General features: G+C 48.4%; 1 protein-coding gene across 1 annotated transcript in view; it reads right to left on the bottom strand.

Annotated features, from left to right (window-relative positions):
* Positions 1-22,600, bottom strand: part of Zfhx3 (zinc finger homeobox 3) — a 243,173-nt gene that overhangs the window by 143,159 nt on the left and 77,414 nt on the right. The window contains exons 2-3 of the mRNA XM_029564419.1: positions 17,434-20,156; positions 11,577-12,073 (exon numbers count right to left, since the gene is read on the bottom strand). Of these exons, the coding sequence (XP_029420279.1) occupies positions 11,577-12,073; positions 17,434-20,110 (3,174 nt within the window). The 5' untranslated portion in view covers positions 20,111-20,156. The remainder of the gene's footprint in view (positions 1-11,576; positions 12,074-17,433; positions 20,157-22,600) is intronic.

The following is a 22,600-nucleotide window of genomic DNA, read 5'->3' as shown; positions in this document are numbered from 1 at the left end:
AAGGGGGGAGGGCGGGGGCAGCAGCGATGACAATGATGATGATGATGATGATGATGATGGTGATGATGGTGATAGTGATAGTCATCAGAGCCTAATCTGAGAAACAGGAAGTGAGCAGAGAGGCACAAACAGGGGTCTCCAGCCAAGTCATTCCCATGATGCTTCCTAAACCACAGCTGGCTGGGGACAGGGGTGGGTAAGTCTTACTCATGTCTAGGACAGTAAGGAAAGGACAGGCCTGGGCTCAGTGCCACTTGGCTTAGCTGGCTAGAGGTGCCCAGGAATGCTCACCAAGCTCCCACAATCTTGACTCCTAGAAAGCTCATGAGATGGTGACAGAAGGGAACACAGGCTATCAAGGCAGAATTGACATGAAAAGATTACAAGGGAAGTTCCCCTGAGGAGGGGACTCTCAGCTGAAGTATAAGCCTTTGGGGTGATTCTGTGGTGTCTCTACCTCCCCACCCCACCCCCTACGGAGGAAAATCACTGGACACTGCTGCTTACAAAACTTTCCTGGGCCCAGGAAAGTCAGTATTTCACAAGGTCCAGACCACAAAACACTCCATTCAAATAGCCCTGCTACAAGCAGTAGGACAGTCACGAAAGCTAGATGAGAGGGTCTTTCTGCCAGCACAGTCCCCAGCACAAAACTAGGGCACTCTGGGATCCTCAAAACACCTGCATCTATTTGCAGGACCATGCAGTATGATAGGCTGCCTCCCAAGCCCACCGGAAAGGGACTGGGAACAAACATCAAGTCCTGACAGTATCATTTCTGTTGTCCCAAAGATGCAGCTCCTCAGGGAAAAGCCAAAAGTGAAGTGAGTGACAGCTCTACGTGAGTGTCATGGTCCCACATCCAACCCTAGCCCAGTAAATAAAGCCCACACTCCTATGACAAGGACAGGGCCCTTGTGAGAGGCCTTGAGGGCTTTCACATTTCCACTCTCCTTCCTTGTCAGAGGCCCACCAGGTTCACAGTGCTGAGGTTGGCTGCATGATCTTCCCAGCTCTTCAGACAGCCAGGGGTATGAAGGAAGTGAGGCTCTCATCGAACACATGTAAGAGTAGTTTAAGCTTCAAGAAGAGCCATTGTCTCTGAATTCAGGGGCATGCTGATACCTGCTCATCTCCCCTGCTTGGCCAAGGGGTGCTCTGCAGAGGGAAAGAGGGTTCTGAAGACTTGGATGGGGAAGAGAATGCACTCAGGGTCTGGGGAACCTACAACCCAGAGCACAGATACTGGGGACAATGCACTTCCAGTGCATGCTACTGACAGAGAACTCCCTAAACACAGGGATTTAAAGTACGTACGTACGTACGTGTGTGTGTGTGTGTGTGTGTGCTCAACAGTCCATAAGGAGGGCTGACCCAGGGGAAGAAATCCCCTTTTCTATTATCTGTCCCCCTGGGGGCCAGGGAATATTCAAGGGATGTCTGGGGTCTGGTCCACTTGGGGTCCCACAGCTAAGGAAGCAGTAGCAGAACAGAGCAGATCTGATGGCACCAGGATACCTCCATCATGAACCACTAGTTCCCCGGGCTCAACCTTCCACCTCTCTCTAAGGAACAGAAGTGTGGCAAGTATCACCCAGGGGAGGCAGCAGAGGTCAGTTCAGAAGTGTCTGCAAAAGCCCAACAATCCCCAAGGAGATGGTCATCACCAGAAGTAACAGAGGGAGCAGACAGGTGGGAAAGGGGCAGCCAGAAAGAGCCACTGCCTTCTGTAATTCCAATGCACAGGCCATCCTGGCAAGGAAAATGTTGTTACAACTGTTGACCTACGAGACCAAATGGGCTTTGGAGACTCCATTCTGAGCCTGGGAACCTGCCCTGCTCATTAACAGTTACAAATCAAACACCATCAGTAGGTAAACAGTTCTAACCTTCTCTCTAGTTTGCCTTTTACTGATCAAGAGAGGGGCCCTAGAGAAGGTTCCCTTGTCGCTCTTGATGAGTCTGAACTCAAATCTACTCTGCCTTTCCTTCTTAGTGACCTGTGCAGGCACAGGGACGCCGGCACCTTTATGCATCTAAACAACTGCAGGAGGCGGCCCAAGAGCCTGGGGTGAACAGGGCAATGCACACAGCTGCCAGAGATACAGCAGACCCAACAGAGCATCCTGACCCCACCTCAGTGGGTGACACCAAATCATTTCAAAAAAAGGAAATAATGGAGAAAAATATTTTTAAAAAATTTAATAAATAAAATAGGTTTGGAAAAAATTTTCAGATTTCATGATAGGAAAGCCATTTTATTTAATGCCAAAGAACAAAAATTGGAAACTATCATCAAGAGACATTTGTCATTTTCTTCTTTTGTTGGGAAACACTAGGAAAAGAAAAAAAAGAGGCCTGATAAACAAGGAGATCACCTGTCTTTCTTCAGGCTCCTGCAGAGCCAGCTGGCAGACCACCACACAGAGGCAGTTCGCTGAGCTAAATACCGGATGCTCACTTGAAATGTGACTTCAGATTAGTACATATATTAATGGGATGTACTTATGTGAGAGCATCATTTGCATGTCCCTGAGTTTTCCACACTGTCATTCGCTATGCTCGGCAACTCCACCCAGAAGTCTCTATGGCAGCACTGCCCCCCAAAGGTCACCTTCATGTCACTGGTTTCAATAATCTCAATCATTTGTTCTGTTCTTATGTATCCTGGAATGACCTCAAACTCCCTCTATAGCTGAGGATGATCTTGAACTCCTGGTCCTCCTGCCTCCTGGTCTTTGAGTGTCAGAATTACTGCATGGACCACCATGCCTGGTTTATGGGGTGCTAGAGATCGAACCCAGAACCCCCTGCATGCCAGGCAAGCATTCTACCAACTGAGCTACATTCCCAGCCTCCCTGTCAGTTTTAACATTTTTAAACTTTTCATTTGATGTCCTGGTTGCTTCTCAAAAAGGGGGGGTGGGGTGGGGGTGGGATCTAATTTTATTAAAGTATAAAATTACTACTACCAACTACCAAATGTTTTTCATAGAAACAACCCTTCCCAACCTACACTTAAATAGTATTTATAGTTCTGAGTTATGTTTAAAACAGAATCAAGAATATGGTTCAGGTATATTATGTAATTATTTAAAAACTCTTGCCTTTTCCCTGACAATGTTGCTGACAATGACTTAATTGTTCCCTTACAATTTCCCTTTCAAAACAAAAAAAACAGAAACACCTGTTGGAACTATATGTATTCAAATGTGCCCTTTGAGTCCAAGCCCCCAGCAAGTTGGAAGCATTCTGGGGCACCTGTGCTGTGGGCTATCCTGAATGCCCAATTTCTCCACATAACTGCAGCGTACACGATTGTTCTAGAATGCAGAGCAGTAAACTAACTGCACTAATGTTCTCCTAAGGTTTAGAGACAAGTGCCAGTGGCAAGAAGAATTCCTTTAGATGGGAACAGGGTAGCAAGGACTAGAAGTTAAGTAGCTGTAGAACATTTAAGTTTGAACACTTGGGGGCTTTCTAATATTCTAATGAAATGATAGTTACTGGTTTCTGAAATCAGATATCCTACCCTCAGCTCAAAACTGGTACATTCCATGGTACACCATTGAAATCCAAGAGATTTGTAGCCAGCTCCAGGGGCTCTGACACCCTCTTCTGACTTCTGTTGGTAACACTCCCAAATGCATAAACCCACACACATACACATAATTAAAAATAAATCTTTAAAGATAAAGTAAAACAAATACATATAGCTTTCAGAAATTGCTCCCAGAACATTTATGTTAAAGGATAAATACACAGGTTCCATAGCACTAGAAACTCTATGCCAAGCCCTGACTTCAAGAAAACAGCTCAAGACGCAGAATCTGAGGAAGGCAATGAAGTCAAGAAATGTCCCTACAGGTGTATAGATCAGGGAAAGTGAGAGAGTGACACTGCATTCACAAGACTTCAGACACCTTGGAAAGAGGTGGGGTTTCTTTGCCCCTTCTTGTCCCCCACTCCTCCCTAAATATATTCTAACCCATGTAGACCTGTGCAATGTTCACAAGGTGCTCTGTAAGATATGTAGAAGGAGGGATGCTAACTGTACCTTTTCACGTCACTCAGGAAAAGGAGGTTATTTAAGAAACTGTTGGGGTATGGGGAAATGGCTCACTAGGAAAAATGCCATTGCATAAGCATGATGACCTGAGTTTGGATCCCTAGCATCCACATAAAAACCAAGTGTGATCTATAATCCTGGTGCTGGGGAATGGGGGTGCCAGGAAAAAAGACCATTGGAGCCCAGCCAGTCTAGCTGAATCTGTGAGTTTCAGGTTCACTGAGAGACTGTGTCTCAGGAACTAATGTTGGAGACATGACTAAGGAAGACATCCAATGCCAACCTCTGACCTCTACATACATGCACATGAACACATAACACACACAAACACACCAAGTGTCAGATAATTACCCTGAAAGAGAGAAAATAGAAACTTCCATTGCACTATACACAAAATATATCCCTCATGACTGACAGTGTACACAGGGACAAAGCATTAGAGAAATACCATGAATGCTACCAGCTATCCTGAGCTTGAACACAGGACTCCACCAGCACTCACCAGCTTGTGACCTGCAGCCTCTCTGTGCCTCACTGAAAGAATTAAGTGGGCAGCCCAAACGTGAACACATATCAACGAACGCATAGATTTCTATCTGGAAGTGTACCTAAGAGGCCAGAACAGTACCATAAAAAAAATAAAGAGCACTGATTCTGGAGAGAGAAGTTAGAGAGTAGAAAAAGACTTTCACAATTTAAAAATTATTGAAAAAAGGACTTAATATTTTCTTTCTGGCTTTTTTTTTTTTTACATTTTTATTGTGTGTGTGTGTGTGTGTGTGTGTGTGTGTGTGAGTGTGTATGTTTGTAGACATGTATGTGCCATGGCATACATGTGAGGTCAGAGAACAACTTGTGGGAGTCAGTTCTTAAACTTAAGTCAGCAGGCTTGGAGGCAAGGTTGAACCATCTCATCAGCTCCCAAAGGGTGTTTGCTGAAAGGGTCTCCGTATCATTCCAACTTTCTAAAAACACTTTTGTCATATGCACAAGAAAAAAACAGATAAAAGCCGGGAATGATGGCACACACCTGTAATCAAACCACTGGAGAAGTGGAAGCAAGAGAGTAGAGGTCAGGGCCACCCTGCGCTGAACAGCAGGATGCTGTCCTTCCCCAAAGGGGAAGAAAAGACCTTACTATATGACAAAACTAGACTGACAGCAATTTCCTTTTCGCTCCTACATTTTTAAAAAGGTATTTTTGCAATGGCTATACCCTATTCATATTACTTTGACCATAAAATTAAGCAACGCACATTTTATTATTGGCTTGTACACATGTAAAAAAATATTAGAGACTGCAGTAGAATACAGTAACATTCTAACAGTCTGCTCTGTTCCTCAGTATTCACAAAACAAGATTGGGGTGGGGGGCTAGGAGAAGGAAAGGAATGGGAGGAGAGGAAGACTCTATGGATGCTCAACAGATGGGTGAGGGGGGCAGTGAGAGAGAATGAGTGAGGGCACAACTGCAGAACGCCGTAAGAAACGCACTATGACGACAGGTTGTAATGCTAGTTTTCTCAATAGGCAGCATATTAAGTATGGGACTTGGGAAAGAGACACACGTCTAATGCGATTTCAAGACAACGAGTTTCCTTCCTGACCTGAGGATTTGGTTTATACACAGCCAGAGAGACCTGAGCCTGAGACCATTCACTGAACCCAGAAAGTTAACACTTACTACGGACATACATCAAGGTGTCTGGGATGATTCTGGATGGAGAGGGACCTTCCTACTGGGTAACAACATTCCATACTACACACAGTTGGTGACACATTGGTCACATGTTTCCAAAGCAGTAATGAATTAATCTGGTCCTGCCTGAGCCCTGCCTACAAGTTAATTTGTTCTTTTGATCTCCCTAAAGTTCCCCTGATGTTTACATGTGGCTGGAGGGTCTGCCACAGCCAGCTTGGGATCCCTCCAGCATGGACTCATGAGGCCACATGTCCTCCCAGACAGATCAGATGCCTACACTCCACCAGCCCAGGTATCTAGTGAGGAAAATAAACTTCAGGGACCCCCACTGCTCCAGAGCAGAAAGGCCAAACATGCAAGAATTCACCAAAACCCAGCCTCTAGCCTTTCACACCTGTGAGTCACCTGCAGGACAGCATTTCCTTGACTTGCTAGACAGACAAGTCAGCCTACACTTGCACTTAGAATAGTCTACCAAATGGGAAAGCTAGAAGAGACCAGCACCAGAATCAGCGCACAAACCACAGGACACTCACGCATCAAAAAGGAATGGAGAAGAAAGGAGGGACCGGAGCCCCCCAGAGGATTTATGTTTCTTGCTGTCAGATCAAGAAAAAGGCCATGATCAGCTCCCCTGGCATCAAGGGTGCAGCTGTCTTCCTGAGTCCCCTCCTATTCCTCATAGAGTGCCATTAAGGAGACCAAGGATGCAAATTTCAAACCAAATTGTCTTTGGGCACCTCTACACTTTCTGATCAGCCCCTCTACCACACAGTGGTTTATGGCCCTAGTGGGGGAATGAGACCCAAGGAGCAACTCAGGGAAAGGAAATAGAAGAGTGTGAAGTAATGGTCTTCCATCGTTCCACACAGCACAGCTCTCAGGGAGGGTGGGAAGACATGCACACCTTGTGCACAACTTGGCCGTGTGTGCTTGTGTTATCATAAATCAGAATCTTTGCCTCCCTCCCACTTTAAGCCAAGTACAGGGGTCTTAGACACTGGCTTCTCATCTCGCCAGTCCATACTCAACCCAGACACAGAGCTGAGGTAGGCAATACCTCCTTGCTATAATTTAAGATTATCATGAAACCTGGGGTCTTGGCCCAATCAAAGGCACCTCAGCTGGGAGTCGTTTGAGTAATGGGTTCTGATGGGGTCTTAATCCATCTGTTAGAACTGATGGATTTCCACTGTGTAAAGAGAGACATGAGAGCGAAAAGTGATTCTGATAGTTAGCAGGTGTGCTTGGATTCCAACTGCCTTCCTGCACCCTCCTACCCCAGTCAAAGAAGACCACGTAGTTCAGAGCTCCCCTCCAATGCCACACAGCTAGGAAAGCAAGATAAGGCCGGGAGAGCCCAAGCTAGCCCTGCTACACAGCTCACGGACTCCAAATCTAAGCTATCCTGGGAAGGGTGCTGGAGACAGCCATTATCAGTATGAGCTGCTCCCCTCATTAAACAAGAAAAGGCAAGGGGAAGGGATGGGAAGGAGGGAGGAGGTGGGATATATTTACACATGAAGGCAGGAAAAGGTAGAAGCAAGGTTTGGAGCTCCACCCTGGTGAGTGGTGAGTACCAGTCCCACAGGGTACTTCCAAGCTGGCTTTAGTGACTATGACAAAACACAGAAGCCAGGGGCCTGGCTACAGGCTGCTCTGGAGCCCCTGGTAATCAGAGTGCCCCACAGTAGTCACATTAGGACACAGAAGCATGACCAGAGCCAACTGCTGACCAAAGCCAAATCATAAAAATAAAAATTTTTTTTTTTTATATATAGGAGGGGCTGGAGCGATGGCTCAGCAGTTAGGAGCACTGGCGGCTCTTGCAGAGGCCCCAGGTTCGGTTTCCAGTTCCCACCTGGCGGCTAACATCCATAACTCCAGTTTCAGGAAATCTGACACTCTCTTCTGACCTCTGTGGGCATTGCATGACGTGGGTGCACTTACATACATGCAGACAATGCACTCATACCCATAATAAAAATAATAAAAAAAAAATTTAAATAGCCAGGAAGTCCATCATGAACACTTGGCAGAAGTCACTCAGGGATCCAGGGGAAAGGAAAGGGAGCTTCCATCTGATACTCTGGGCTCTCCAGCCTCCTGCCCCACCACACACACCTACACCCACACCCACACATTCTCACACAAATATACTTTCCAGGAGATACGAAAGGACACATTGAACACAAAATTCATTTTAGCATTCGTCCAGCTGGAGAGATGGTTCAGTGTAGAGGGGCTTGCTGCCAAGCCTGACAACCTACGTTTGAGCTCTAGGATCCACATGGTAGAAGAGAACAGACTCCTGAAAACTGTCTTCGATCTTCATGTAAGCCATGATATGTACATGAGTGTGTGAGTGCGCACACACACACACAAATAATTATAATATTTTTTAATGAAAACCATGTGATAATCCGACAAGACAATTCCAGGCAAATGCCTGGGTCAGAGGTCATCCCTCACCTTCAGAAAGCTCAGTCCTAGCAGACTGGCACAGGTTGAATATCCTTTATCCAAACTACTTGAGACCTAAAAGTGGTTTGGACTTGAGATTTTTTTTTTTCCTGGTTCTAGAATAGCTGTACATACTTAATGAAACATCTAGGAAAAGGGACTGAGATCTAAACATGAAATTCATCACCTTATACATAGCCTGAGGTAATCTGATACTGTGTTTTTAATGCCGAATGTTTTGACTCCAGTGTATCAGGAGGCCACGTGTGGAATTTTCCACGGGTGGCATCCTGTTGGTGCTCAACTTTCGGACTGGAGATTTTCAGATTAGGGTTGGTCCACCTGTTTCAATCCACATGACATCGAGGGCAGTGACATTGCCCTGGTATGGAGTCACACAACATACCCCACTTGCATCTCCTAAAGCCAAAGTTTGGTTTCCTCCAAATTGAAGGGTAGCCAAGCACATCACAGCCACTTCAAAGGGTAGAGTAGAGAGCAGCTTCAGGGGGTAGACTACCTAGCATGTGCAAAGCCCGGGGTTCAATCCCCAGAACCTATAAAACCAGGCATGCATGTTTGTAAGCCCAGCTCTTGGGAGGTGGAGGCAGGAAGATCAGAAGTTCAAGGTCATCCTCTACTACACAGTAAGTTTGAGACCACTCTGGGATACATAAAACTCTGCCTCAAAAACAAAAAACAAAAAGACAGCAACTTAGAAGTCTCCTTGGCCAGTCATGCACAATTCGCTGGGAAGTAGGACATGGTAGGGAAGGGTGGGGGCAGGACAGGGGGGAGTTGGGCAGGCAGAGTGCCCACCCCAGGTCAGCCGCTTCTGGGGCAGTTTCTCTAGCAGACAGTAAAGAACTCGATTACATCCAGTTAACTGTGCTCTAAACTGATTATGCATGTGCCGGGCTAATGGATTACATTAGCAAGAGGAAAAATAACATGCAATCAATCTCCATTACTATGGGCCACACCAGGGCCCAGAAAAAAGTGACTCTCCAACCACCTCCAAATCCCACCCCGAATCTGGGCACTGGCGAAACCCAGGGAGAGAGAATCCTCTCCGTGGCAAGAAGTTTATCTTAGTCACAGGGAGAGACAAAAGGGCTTGGAGCAAGCACTTGGACTGATAATCTCTGCTGTCTAGAGGCGGGTGGGAGAGCTCTCTGGCCCCGGAAGAGCCTCAGCAAACAGAGGGACATTCTTTACTCAAAGACTAATAAGACCAGAATGATGGCCTTTGCCTCCTGACCCTGGGGTTTCTACACTGAAACTCAGTGGCTGGTCACCCCAAGGATGCACCAGCCTAGTATCACTTGGGGGACTTCTCCCTTGGCTGCTGGTTCCCATATCCTCTATCTCAATATCTGGGGCTGTTCTACCTATGCTATGCTTTTTAAGCAAGAATATGATTACTCCATCTTGAAAAACATAGCACAAAATAAATAAGATAAAAAAGACCCAAGAGGGTTAAGTGCCCAGAGCTAGCAGGGTAGAAAATGTTTTCTTCACACCTACCCCCTGAGAAAACACCTCATGCTAATTCTCCAGGGGTGGTGTGTGGACATGATTTGGGAGCCCAAGGGAGGTATTCTTAGCAAAGTCTCCAGTTTTTGGGCCCTTTGGAAGCAAAGCCAAGTGCCTAAGAGACTCTTAGTCAAGACCCAGGCCACATGAAGGATACAGTGTGCCAGAGCACATGGCCACTGTGCACATTTTATAATCTAAAAGGCAACCCTTTCCTCAGATGGAAGAGGCCATCTTCATTCCACATCTACATGAGCCTTCATCAGAGTGGCATATGACCCTCAAAGGGCACTCTCCAAATCCTTTGTACAAATGTGACTCAGTCCGGTCCTTTAGAAATACTTTTTCCTGCTGATTTTCCATCTGGTTGTCTTGACCATGTTAGTACCATCATCCTGTGGCCAGTTCACACCTCCGATTGAATCTGACTGCAAAGAGCGCTTTCTTTCCAGGATGGCCAAAAACAAGCCAGTCCAGTGAGGAGTTTGCTCACTTTAGAGGAACTGGCTGCTCGGTATCCAAACCCACTATAATTGGTGTCCGCAGTCACTTCTAGAACATTCTATCCTTACTACCTTGCTCTTGCCACTTTCTCTTTTCTAAAATTGCTCCTCATTCATGGTACACCCTGAGAGAAAGCAATGGCAAAATGAATTACAACCATCGACCAGCCAGGGACCAATGTAAGCAAAAGATCCTGAGTCTTCCCCATACGGAGTCTCCATCTGCACACAGGGGACTCCACCAGCTCCGAGTCAGCAGAAACTAGACATTCGCTGGTCCAGAGAAGTGAGAAATACCATGGAAAGAAAAAAGAGAGACTGCGGATGAAAGTGAGGAGGACAGAAAGAGAGCGAGGGAGTGGAGGCTTGTGGAGTGAGGCTAGGGAGATTTATGGCAATTTGTACCTGATTGTTCATACTAAAGCCATTATGGGATGATTAGAGAAAAAGGTGAGGCTTTAAGTCCAGCAAAAATCAATAGAAACGTCTGGAGCAATCCTGCCGTGCAAGTAAAAGGACTATTTACAGTATCTGCAGCCCCTCCTCCTCCATGACACTCTACACAGTTGAGAGAGGGACTGGGGTAAGGGATGGGGGAGGGGAGGGGAGGGGAGAGACATAAAATACAGAAACACAGGGAAAGAACCAATGAGTCCCTTGAACCAGCAATGAGTTCCTTACTTGACCTATTTTTCTCCATAGCATTTAACACCTTCCCGCCTATCACCTACTTTATTCATTGTGTCTCCACTCATCGCACCCCAAAAGAACTGAAGCTCTATGAAGACAGGGGTGTGAGTGTGTGTTTGATTTTGCACACTTATAAAGGCACATTCCACAACAGTGGCTGGTATGCAGAAGGTGTGCAATATATACTTATTGGCAGGATGGATGCATGGGTGCATGGATGCATGGATAAATGGATGCATGGATGATGGATGAATGGATGGATGATGGATGCATGGGTGCATGGATAAATGAATATGTGACCACAGCATCTTGGGAGAATCCAGGAGAGAGGAAATGGAACAATGGGATGAAGGATAGAAAATGACAGCAAGCCACAGCAGCTGATGGTAACCTAAGCAACAAGGAAGGGAACAATACAGTACTGAGCTGCTGAAAGCTAAATATGTCCCAAAATGGAGCACCCCAGAGCATGAACCTTCAGCCACATCTCAACTTCCTAGGGCTGTGGATGCAGCCCGTCAGAGCTGGTTTGCCATGTGGTAGCATGACACTCGTCCTCTCCCACTTCCAGGCCCCCAATCCACTCTGTGGAGAGACTGACCGCCACCCTTACCTTGTACAACTTCAGGCTGGCCTCATGCCTGGAGTTGACTGTATGCAGCCGCAGCTTTTCCAGGCTGTTGGTGTAGTAGTCGCAGGCATTGCACTTAAGGTGCACAGGGTTGCCTATGGCCACACACTTGAGCCTCCACTCATTGGCCTTCCCACCCTCTTTGATGTGGGCCACCAGCTGGTACTTCTGCACATGCTTGTCAGTCTTGCAGTGCAGCTGGAAGTTGGCCTTGAGCTGGGTGTTGTAACGGCAGAGCTTGCACTGGTATGAGTCTCCCATCACGGCCTTCCACTCATCCTCCGACAGGCTGCGCTCCACATTCATGTGCAGTCCCAGCAGGTCCAGGTTGTCTGTTGTGAACTTGTTGCAGACTGCACACTGGAAGAGCTTCAGAGACGGGTCGTTGGTCTGAATGAAGCTCTCGCCCAGGTTCATCAGCTCCTCTGACACCAGCTGCCCGCCCCCGAGCCGCATGTCTAGGGGGATCTCACCGCCCACTGTAGGGAAGGACAGAGGAAGACAGAAGTCAGGCTTACAGTCACAGTACCACCCAGTCCTCTGCCACCCTCAACCTCCCAGGGTCCAAGGAGAATGAGGTCACACTTCAAATGCTGCAAGGTGCTACTGGCTGGAAAACAAAGTCTTCTTAGTATTCAGATCATTCCTATGGACATTCTGTGGTTTGGGGAAGGTTTGTGCTTTCCATCTTCTAGAAAAGAGCACCTAGAAAAATCTGTAGAACTTGGCCTCTTGACTGATTTCAATTCTCCTTCTCTCTCAGGATCCAAGAAGTTAGAAGTCAGTTACCACCCTGGATGCAATAGAATCTGAAACCTAGACTCCCACCCTACCTCCCAGAACTGAGCACAGCTATAGTCTATGACACCAGGCCTCTAGGAAGAATCCAAATTGGGCCCAGGATTCACCTACAGCATCACTGACTAGCAGAACTCTCTGCATCTTGAGAATAGTCTAGAGCCTTGCTGTCAACACAGTAGTCATCAGCCACATTTGAAGAACAGCAAATGAGAAACTGAATTTTTCATTGCAAACAACCTAAACATTGATGGCTCTGTGTGCCTACTGCCTACTGCATTGCACTACATGGCTATACCACAAAGATTTCAGGAATGACCTTTTATTTCTCACCACACCCCCCTTGCCAATATCCTACCTGTCCATCAAGGCTGCCCACTCCACCCCTATATCTCTCTAGGAGGATCTTCCTTTTCCAACCTCTATCCCATATGACATATGGATCTACCACAGGCTGGATCGAATTCTTTGTCAGTCATGTCTAACCACACACAGGACCACATAACAGGTGCATCCCTACTGGGATGCAGTCACTCTGGGGCAGGGGTCCAGTTTTATTCTGGATGACCCTATATTCTGAGCACCCAGCTCACTGAACATATGTGCAAGTGTTTACTACACCAGATGAGGGTCCAAAAGTACCAAAAAGGTACATGCTCAGGAAGCAAACTAAGACAGGCAGCCAAACTCAGGTCAGCTCACTGTCCTCCTTCCTCGCTCTGCACACCCCTGCCCATTTGTAGTCCCTCACTGCCCTGCGTCAACCAGGGACAGGCTCACCTTTGCTGATGGGAAATTAATACAGCAAGCACTTATGTCATGAGAAAGCCTTGGAAAGAGCAGGCTAATCTCCATTACCTAGACACACACAGCCACATAGAAAACTGAGTGTCGGCTTCTATTTTCTGTATCTTCCCTGAACACATGCATACTTGAGCTATGAGATCTACCCCCACCCTCCAACTGATATTTAAACTTGACCTTTTACATGTGGTTAGGCTGAGGTTATTTTTTTAATGACTGATTAGAATCCAAGTTAGTGGCTCATCAAAGAAAATATGGTGGATGAGTGTGCGTGTGTGTGTGTGTGTGTGTGTGTGTGTGTGTGTGTGTCTGTGTGTTAATGACTTTCTTGTTTACACTACTCTCAAGTGAAAAGACCAGTATGGACTTCACTAACCAAAACCAGCTATATTCATAGTCTGCGGACACTCCAAGAAGCCACAGAAATCTTCCACATACGCATTCCAGAAGGTTTAAGGAGCTTTTGTGCTTGTCTCTCTTAACCATCTCCCCTGGTAAGAGGAGCCATAACTATGGCATTCCTTTTGGAGCAAGAGAGAAAACAAGAGAGGAGAAAGAAAAAGGGTAAAAAAGTTCCACGCCTTAATAGGGATGAACCCAGACAACATCCACAAAATACACTGTGTTCAGTCGAAGCAAAAACTGCCTGGAGGGGAATACAAGGGGCAAACGTCTATTTGCTTCTGATGCCAAACACCTGAAGCATCAAATCGTCCCTGCTCTTCAAATGCAACCTCGGCACGTCAACAACGCTGCTCTACAGAGAAATTCCACTGGATGTCTGAGTCAACATTTTAAGTCCACAGAACAAGCAGAAGTAAGTCCCTGTTCCCATCCTCCGGTTCTTAGAAACAAAATACAAACCACGGGCTGGCCAGAGAAGCAGTACGAATCAGGATGACAAAAGGCATGCCAAATTCCTACAGAGAGCTCCACACTGGGCACTGGACTTGTGCAAGTCCATCCAGCCAATTCAGCTCCATCATTCAATTTACCTGTTAGAAGCCCTTCAGTAAGAACCTAGCAGGTCATTCCTCTTGAGCCCTACCTGGGCCTTGGGAAGGAGCATGTGCCCAGGACACAGATGCAAACTAGCTTGGAATTCACACCTTGGCCTGTGAGCCCACTCAGAGGCAAGGCCTTGGAGAGGCATCTGGACTTAACATTCTAGAACTGAAGGGAGACGCAAAGTAGCTACTGAACACCATGCAGTGCTCTGACTGCCTGGCTACTTGGGAAACAGGAAGATGATCCCACAAGTGACCTTTTCCTTAACACTGAGCTAAACTAGAGATTCTAAAGGGATGCTTGGGAGAATGTTCATATGGCTTTTAAGTCTCATATCCTGTCTACAAGCAGTGGCAGATCTACTCAATCCAGACCAGACCAAGGGGTACAACCCTCTCCTCCTCTAAATCCCCCAGAAAGGAGGCAACCCCAGAACAAGTATCTATTTGACAAGACTAAAGAGAAGGGTCTGTCAAAGAAAACAGGAGAATATACCCTGCCACACAAGAATCTATTTCATGAAAACCCTTTTTGCCCCTCTGCAGAACTCAGTCATGTCTAATAATACCTACAGCCACCTCACCAACTGTCTAACCTCTGCATAGAAATGAAAATTACGGCTCTTCTATTTGCCAATGTTCTTTCTCCCTGAGGTCACTCAACACCCATTATAAGTCATCTGGACACTTCCTGTCATCCCCACGTCCAGTCAATCTTCCAGCATGAAGCACTCGTGACTCTCATCATCCCAGTAGAGCTCATGGCCACAGGAAGGACAGGATGTCTCTGAAGACTCACCTCACCTAGCAAGCGGCACTGGCTACTCAAAGCTTTCCTTGACTGAGCTGGGCAAAGTCCTTAAAAGGGCTATTCTAAGAAACAAAGTGCAGCTCTGTCGTTGTGTCTGGAACACAGGGATTTGTTCCTCTGCTTCTTTTGCACCAGTGGTAACACTCGGAACAGTGAGTGAGACCCTGTGACTCACATACCGGGTGGAAATGCAAAATGTGTCTCCACTTCTCAATTCAAGCTGTAGTTACCCATCTTCAATGTCATTAAGAAGCCCTTGATTTAACTCATTATGAACTCATCCAGTTTCTGTGCCTTTGTTATAACAACTTATAGCTGCTTTACTATGAAGATTTGCCTCCCAGAATTTTACCTCTCTAAAGCAGGAAACTCCAATTCCCTTCAGAGCACTGGTACCCAACCCCCAGTGTGCACGGTTCACTCAGAGGACAAACAGAACAATGGATTCCTTGGCCACTGTGGTTAACCAGTCGGCAAAACATCTTCAGATCGGTTGGTCATCAAAGATCAACAGGTTAATGTTTCAAAATAGAAAACGGGATGAGACTATCGTGAGTTCAAAGTGAAATACAGAGCATGAAAAACAAAACCGAATGCTTGGAAACACAGCTCACCAGCAACACTTAGCCCTGCAACACCACCCAAATAAAGACCTGCAAACTGGGCTCCCTGCACTGACCTAAGCCTTGCCTGAAATGAAGATAGGTGCTTATATTTGTTGCTGAGAACAATCACTTATTCCCATGTCAGTCATGGAATACTGCTTACCTTGGGATGTCGCCACTAACCCCAGATGGGTCAGAGAGCAAAGTCAGGGAATAGAGATCAGGTTACCAGGTGGGCTCCACCTAAGGTATAGCAGGTGAGGTCACAAGGGACCTGACCATCATAGTGGTCCTCATAAAGTCAATGGGCACATTTTCTTGCTTAAAAATTTAGTTACAACCCACAGTTTTCAGCATCCAAATCACACATATTCTTGGTTCTATTTTAACATTGCCAAGCCTTTTGGTAAGACGTGGCAGTATGGTTTTAAAAAGTGTCCCCCAGGTCAGGCGTGGTGGCACACGCCTTTAATCCCAGCAGAGGCAGAGGCAGGTGGATCTCTGTGAGTTCAAGGCCAGCCTGGTCTACATAGTGAGTTCCAGGACAGCTGGGGCTACAGAGAGATCTTGTCTCAAAAAGACCAAAAAGAAAAAAGTGTCCCCCAGTGGTCAATGCTTAAAGACTTGTTCCCCAGTTTGGGGCACTATTAAGAAGGTGGTGGAATCTTTAAGGGGTGGGACCTAACTGGAAGTCTTCCAGTCACACAGGAATCTGGCCCTTCTCTTCTGCTCCCTTTCAGTTCCTGACTTTCTCTGCCAAGCGCTCCCACCATTACATACTGCTTCACCACAGGGCCATGTGACTACAGGAAGAACCCTCCAAAACCATGAGCCAAAGTAAACCTTTTCTCTTTATACACTAACCGTGCCAAGCATTTGTTAGAGCAACAGAAAGCTGGCTAACATCAACACAGTTGGGGGCTGGATACAGTCAACTCACCTTCTCTGTGGCATAACTGTTTCTCCTGACAACAAAGACCCCGGTAACTAGCATCGAACTGTTAAAATTTAAGCTTGCTTTGATGGACAATTCTACAATTTATGCAATTCTTCATCTATCACACCACTCCTGAAAGTGTCCCCAGGGTGATTTAATTCCCAATTAATTCCCAACTACACTAATCACCAATGACTCATTCAAAATAAGAAAGAGTGAGAACACATCTCTTTCGTCGAGATCCCCATAAACACACAGAGGACTCAGAGAATCTGCCTGGGTGGTTCCCAGCTCGGCACAGGATCAGCCTTTGGGCATTTCAGTAAGACAGGCTGCAGCTTCCAATTGCTCCTATTGAGATGATTGTCCTTACTGAAATTATTGAGATAATTGTCCCTGTTTCTCTTATTGAGATGATTGTCCCAGCTACAGTTTCCTGTAAGTTTCAATAAATATTTAATGGAACCCAAAAATTTTGAGTGATTATGGCGATTTTTCAAATTGAGAGAGAGAGAGAGAGAGAGAGAGAGAGAGAGAGAGAGAGAGAATGGGAGCAGTAAAGGAAGGTTGACCATAAGCCAAAAACTAGAGGAAACACTTAAATTTTAATCCCAGCCCTACGTAGCCAGAGTACAATCATTGCTCTGTTGAATGTATAAAATCTTCCATATGTACACACGGAGTCCAAGGCATTCTTGAGGGAAAACATTTGATTCTGAGACACTCCCCCATTTACAAAAACACAATCCAAGGAGATAAAAATCAAAGCCAATCCACACACAGGCCCCCTGCTCAGCCTGTTCCACAAGCTTCCCACCCACCCCCCAGACAACGAAACCCCTAAGGTCAAAATACACAGCCCTGGGGTTAGCCTCACCTAGAGTGGGAGTCATGGCAGCCATAGGCCCCGTGGGATCCAGCTGGAATCCGCTCATCATGAACTGCGTGTCTGAGGCCGTGCTGTCCATCTTCAGGTTGGGCAGGTTCATGTTCTGGGCCAGGTAGTACTGGTAAAGCTCGGCCTCAGCAGGTGAGGGCAGGCTGCCTAGGCCCAGGTGGCGGTTGTGCTGGATCTGCGTCATGTTCTGCTGGAGCAGCATCATGTTGTGCATGTGCTTCTCGCTGGTCATGTGGATGCGGAGGTTCCTGGCTACGTTGGTCTCGTAATCGCACACCTCACACCGCCACGTGGGTTTGGTTTTTGGTTTGGTGGGCGAGGGGGCACCACAGGAGCTGCCGATGTTGGCTGCCGCAGCCGCAGCTGCAGCAGCCGCCGCAGCTGCCCCAGCACTGTGGCTGAAGACCTGCTCCCCCCCTCCATTCTGCAGGTTCTGCATGTTGTTGAGATGCTTGTCGGACTGCATATGAATACTGAGGTTGCCTTTGGTAGTTGTGGAGTAGTTACACACCTCGCAGCGGAAAGGTTTGTAACCACACGTGTAGCTCTCGCCTCGTGCCAACCGAGGGTGGGGCTGCCCACTTTTGCAGTAGACACAGGAGCCCCCTGGCTCCGGATGCTTCTCCTTCATGTGTGCCTCCAGCGTCTGCTGGTACTTGTAGTGCCAGTTGCACTTGGGGCACTTGAGTGTCTTACATGAGTTACGAGAATGCATCATGGTCATGTGGCCACCCAGCGAGCGGGAGGAGCCCAGGACCGTGTCACATTTGGGGCACTCCACACCGCTCCCCGAGGGGCATTCCCCAACCCCAAGCTCACAGAGGGAACCAGCGTGCTGGTGATGGGGGACGAAGCCCCCATCGTCGCCCTCTGTGCTGTCATTTGGTTCTGGTGCTGTGGCATTGTCTTTATTGGCACTTTCATCAGCAAAGTCCAGCCTCCTGCCGCCCTCTGCCACATTGGCCCTGACGCCCTCACTGTTAAAGCTTAAACGATTCCTCCTGTTCGCACCATCAAAGACGACAAAGGAAGAAGTGGAATTAGAGCTAGTAGAAGCTGCGCCCCTCGACAGGGTCTGGAGCACATTAGGCATTAAGGGGGAGTTAGAAATGCTTTGGTTTGAGAGAGCAAGGTCATTTTTGCTGCTACCACCTGCGGTGGCCCCAGACTCCTCCGGGGGCCTGTCCTCCAGTTCGTCGTCCAACTCACTTGGAAAGAGTCCTTTGCAACCCTCGTCTTCCTCTTCCTCCTCTTCCTCCTCCTCTTCTTCTTCCTCAGCCTCTTCTTCCTCCTCTTCCTCCTCTTCTGCCTCTTCCTCCTCTGCTGGCTCTGCTTTCTCGGAGAAGCAATCTGGATCCCCCACCTCTTGCTTCTCTCCTTCGGCAGCCCCAGAGTCCTTGCCCTCTGAGGATTTGGTAGGGCTGGAAGCCAGAGGCCCCAGGGGGACTGAGGTAATGGGGGTCTTCAGGACCGAGCTGGTGAGCCCGCCAAGGTTCAAGAGGGTGCTGGGGGTCAAGAGACCAGCCTGGGGCTGCTCGGGGCCAGCGGCAGAGCCGGCTGGGAGAGCCTCTTCCCCTTCCATACGAATGCCACTAAATTTACCATAAAAACTGTGTCCGGGGCCTATGAGGTTAGCTGTGGAAACTAAAGGGTGTTGAAAGTTTTTGTTTTTTGGTTCCAGAAAACTTACAAGGGGTTCCTTGTCTTTGCCAATCCCTTGGATGATAGCGGAGATGTTCTTATTGCTAAGAATTTTCCGCTCCTCTTCACTCAGGGTCATTCGATGGTCGTGTACCGCGTGGGTCACAAACGAACGGACGTACCCGAAGGAGAGTTTGCACAAGAAACACATCAGAATGGGCTTCCTCTTGCCGTAGAGCACGAAGCCATCGAATTTGGACAGGTCCACATTGTTGGGAACATCTTTGGATACGCAGGAGCTTTTGGCAGAACCGTCGCTGTTCAGGTAATCCTTGTTGCTTTTGTGTCGCACGTCGAAAACGCGGAAGCTGTGCAGGACGGGGCTAAGCCCCGCCAGGGCTGAGGTATTCGGGAAGGCCTGGTCTGAGCCCTCAAACCACTTCCCGAAGGATGAGGCTATGTGGAAAGTGTTGATGATCTGCGGGTACACGGGCGCCGCGCACGCGGGGTCCCCGGGCTTGCCCCCCGCCCCGGGCAGGGAACTCAGGAAGAGCGGCCCGCTGCCGCACGTGCCCGGGCCCAGCTGGCTCAGGCTCTCCACGATGTAGGCCGAGCCGTCAGGCTGGTAGACGATCTCCCCGGCCAGGTTCTCCACGTCGCTCTCCTCCTCGCCCTCCTCGCTGGTGTCGCTGGGGCTGTCCTCTCGCAGGGGCGCGGCGGGGCGCGTGCCGGGGCAGGGATGCTCCATGTAGGTCTGCAGGCTGGCGAAGGAGGCCGAGCACTCGTTGCAGCTCACCTCCTTGCTGGCCTGCTCGGCAGCGGGCGGCACGGCCGAGGTGTCACTGAACGGGGCCCTCAGGCTGTCCAGGGGCCCATGGCTGTCGCCCGTGGGCTGCTCCATGCTACTGGGTTTGTCGGGGAGGTGGGTGCTGTTGAGTTCAGTCCATTGCCGGTGCTGAGGGATCCCGCACCCATTGTCCTTCCCCGAGACGACGGGCGAGTCACAGCCTTCCATGGTAAGGCCTGCGTGGAGCTTTCATTGCACCCAGTACGGATCGGACCTGAAGGGTAGAGGCGAGGGGGGAGGAGGGAGAGAGGGGAAAGAGAGAGAGAAAGGAAAGAGGTTAGGAGGGCCGAGGCTAAGGACCCACCCGGAGTGCTCTAAGAGGCTTCCTTCCACACCCACAACAAAAAGCTTGCAGGGCAGAGGGCAGACTGGGGGTGGGGTGGGGGTGGGGGCGTTCACAGTGCAGCACAGGGGTGGTTCGCATCACCATGGGCAATACCCCCAGCTCCATGCAACGAATGGGGAATGGGGAAAGCCGATCAGACACAGGCTTCTTGGACTTCACACTGCCCACCACTCTAACCCTGGAGACCAACTGGAATTTCCATTTTTTGCCACCAGGGCTAGGCAGGAGCCACGGTGTAAGAGGGCTGTTATCTGCATTCCACAAAGGAGGTCACAGAAGAGGCCCTCTTGCATACACACATGAAGTCATCCCCAACTGATTCCACTGTGGGGCAGGGGGTCACCAGAGAGGGATGAGAGGAGGAAGGCATGGTGCCTTCAGAAAGAGAATAGTAAACTGAGATGTGTCCAGTGATGCAGAGAAATAAAAAAGGCTTTTTAATGCCTACAAATCTAGTTTGAGAAGTTCAAGGGCTTTGAGGACTGTGAGATTCAGAGGGTAAAGGTAAAGGCTTGGATAGACCCTGCAAAGGCCCCAAAGGGACCAATGGACACACAGCTCCTATTCAGTTCTCAGAAGCACCAGTCCCATTTCCCCAAGCAGTAAACCAACCTTAGAGGGTAAGTCTCGACACAGACCAGTGCCACCCTGACAACCGAACAGAGAAGACATGTCCCCCAAGCTCCCATCTCCCCCACCCCAGCCAGGAGAGCTTCCTTATCTGGGACTCAGCAGACTCAAAACTGAAAATATGACCGTAGGAAGGATAAGAACTGGCCAGACTTTCAGTCAGCCAGGCGCTTGGTAGTTTTTGCTAGCTAGGGTCTGAGGGAAGGCAGAGGCAGCAGCTGGGCTTAGCGAGCCCCACTTCCACACCTGCCTCTTAGTTATTAGTGCTACCCAAGCAGCTGTCCTTCAGCCCTGGGGCTTTTCCGTTTCCGACTCCAGAGTGCTTGCTACTGAGCTGAACTTGCCCTCTGAGATCTCATGTCCCCGGGGAAGGCAGCCACAGATCACAGGCCGCCTGGCTCCTGAAACGTCACCGCAGGGGCGTTAGTGCACAGCAGCAGTTTTCCTACAGGCAGTTCAGCGTAGCTCAGGGCTGGCTATTTTACCCACAGACCCCAGGCCATCCCTCTGCGGCTCTTCCACCTCATTTATACACAGCAGACGAAGGTTTTGGTGAGGTTTCGTCTCCCTCCATCTCCTTCCAGTTCTATCTTACTCTTTTTTGCATTTTTGGAGTCTTGACTGCACAGTGAGCCAACAGCTCCCCCTCGGGAAAAGATGGAGAAGGCAGGTTTACTAGACGTCTCAGAAGAAATCACTTTTGGGAAGAATATGCCATTGTTTTGTTTAACATGTGCATACTTGTCTTTTGATTGATAACCTTAGTTTCTGTGACAACAAAGTTCTGTGTGCCTTAGAAAAGACGTGTTCACTTGAAACAGATCACCACACTAAAAACCCAACAACAAATATAACAGGACTTCCTGCAAGGCTGAGCAGGGATTCAGGTGAGAATGGGGCGGCTCTTCTAAGGATGCTCCTGATTGGCTGGATGACATGTGATTGACAGTTCAGGCCAAAAGGGCTGGCAGGCCTGAAGGGGCGGGAGGGTTAACAGCCTGATTGTAAAATCAATGTCATAAATGCTTGGTAAGTTACAGGAACATGCGGGAAGGGGAGGCCACGATTGATAAAGGAGAACAGCTTTGATGCTGCACCAGGGACTTATCGACAGCAAAGCCAATCTCCTCTCCAGCCTGGGCTGGGCCCAAGAAACCTGCTAGCATTTACCAACTAATTGGTGGGCTTTGCTCACTCTACTCATCTTTCTCCTCCACAAACCAGCCAGCGAAGGGGCTGGGACTTTTTAAATACTCCCTCACTTTGTTTTTTTACTCTCAAGTAGGTGTTGAGAGATGGTGACCTTGTGACTACTTCTGAAGAGTGCTAGTGACACTGGGGGTCCTATTCATTCACAGGAGTTAGCAATCTATTAAGATACAGGTGAGAGCCAGGCGTGGTGGCCCAAGCCTTTAATCCCAGCACTTGGGAGGCAGAGGCAGGCGGATCTCTGTGAGTTCAAGGCCAGCCTGGTCTACCAGGATAGGTGGGGCTACAGGGGGACCCTGTCTCAAAAAGACACCCTCCCAAAAAAAGAGATACAGGTAAGAAAGAAAACCCAGTTTCCAGACCCAGTTGCCAGCTTCCTTTCCATACACACTGACCACAAGCAGAACCTTTGACAGGGTTGTGAAGAATAAGCACAGTGCGGTTCATGGGCTAGTTGCACTGTCCCACACAAT

This window comes from Nannospalax galili, unplaced genomic scaffold (assembly GCF_000622305.1).
Source record: "Nannospalax galili isolate Female #2095 unplaced genomic scaffold, S.galili_v1.0 scaffold56, whole genome shotgun sequence".
Classification (NCBI taxonomy): Eukaryota; Metazoa; Chordata; class Mammalia; order Rodentia; family Spalacidae; genus Nannospalax; species Nannospalax galili.
The sequence above is the reverse complement of the archived record's forward strand: the minus strand, read 5'-3'. Positions and strand labels throughout refer to the sequence as shown.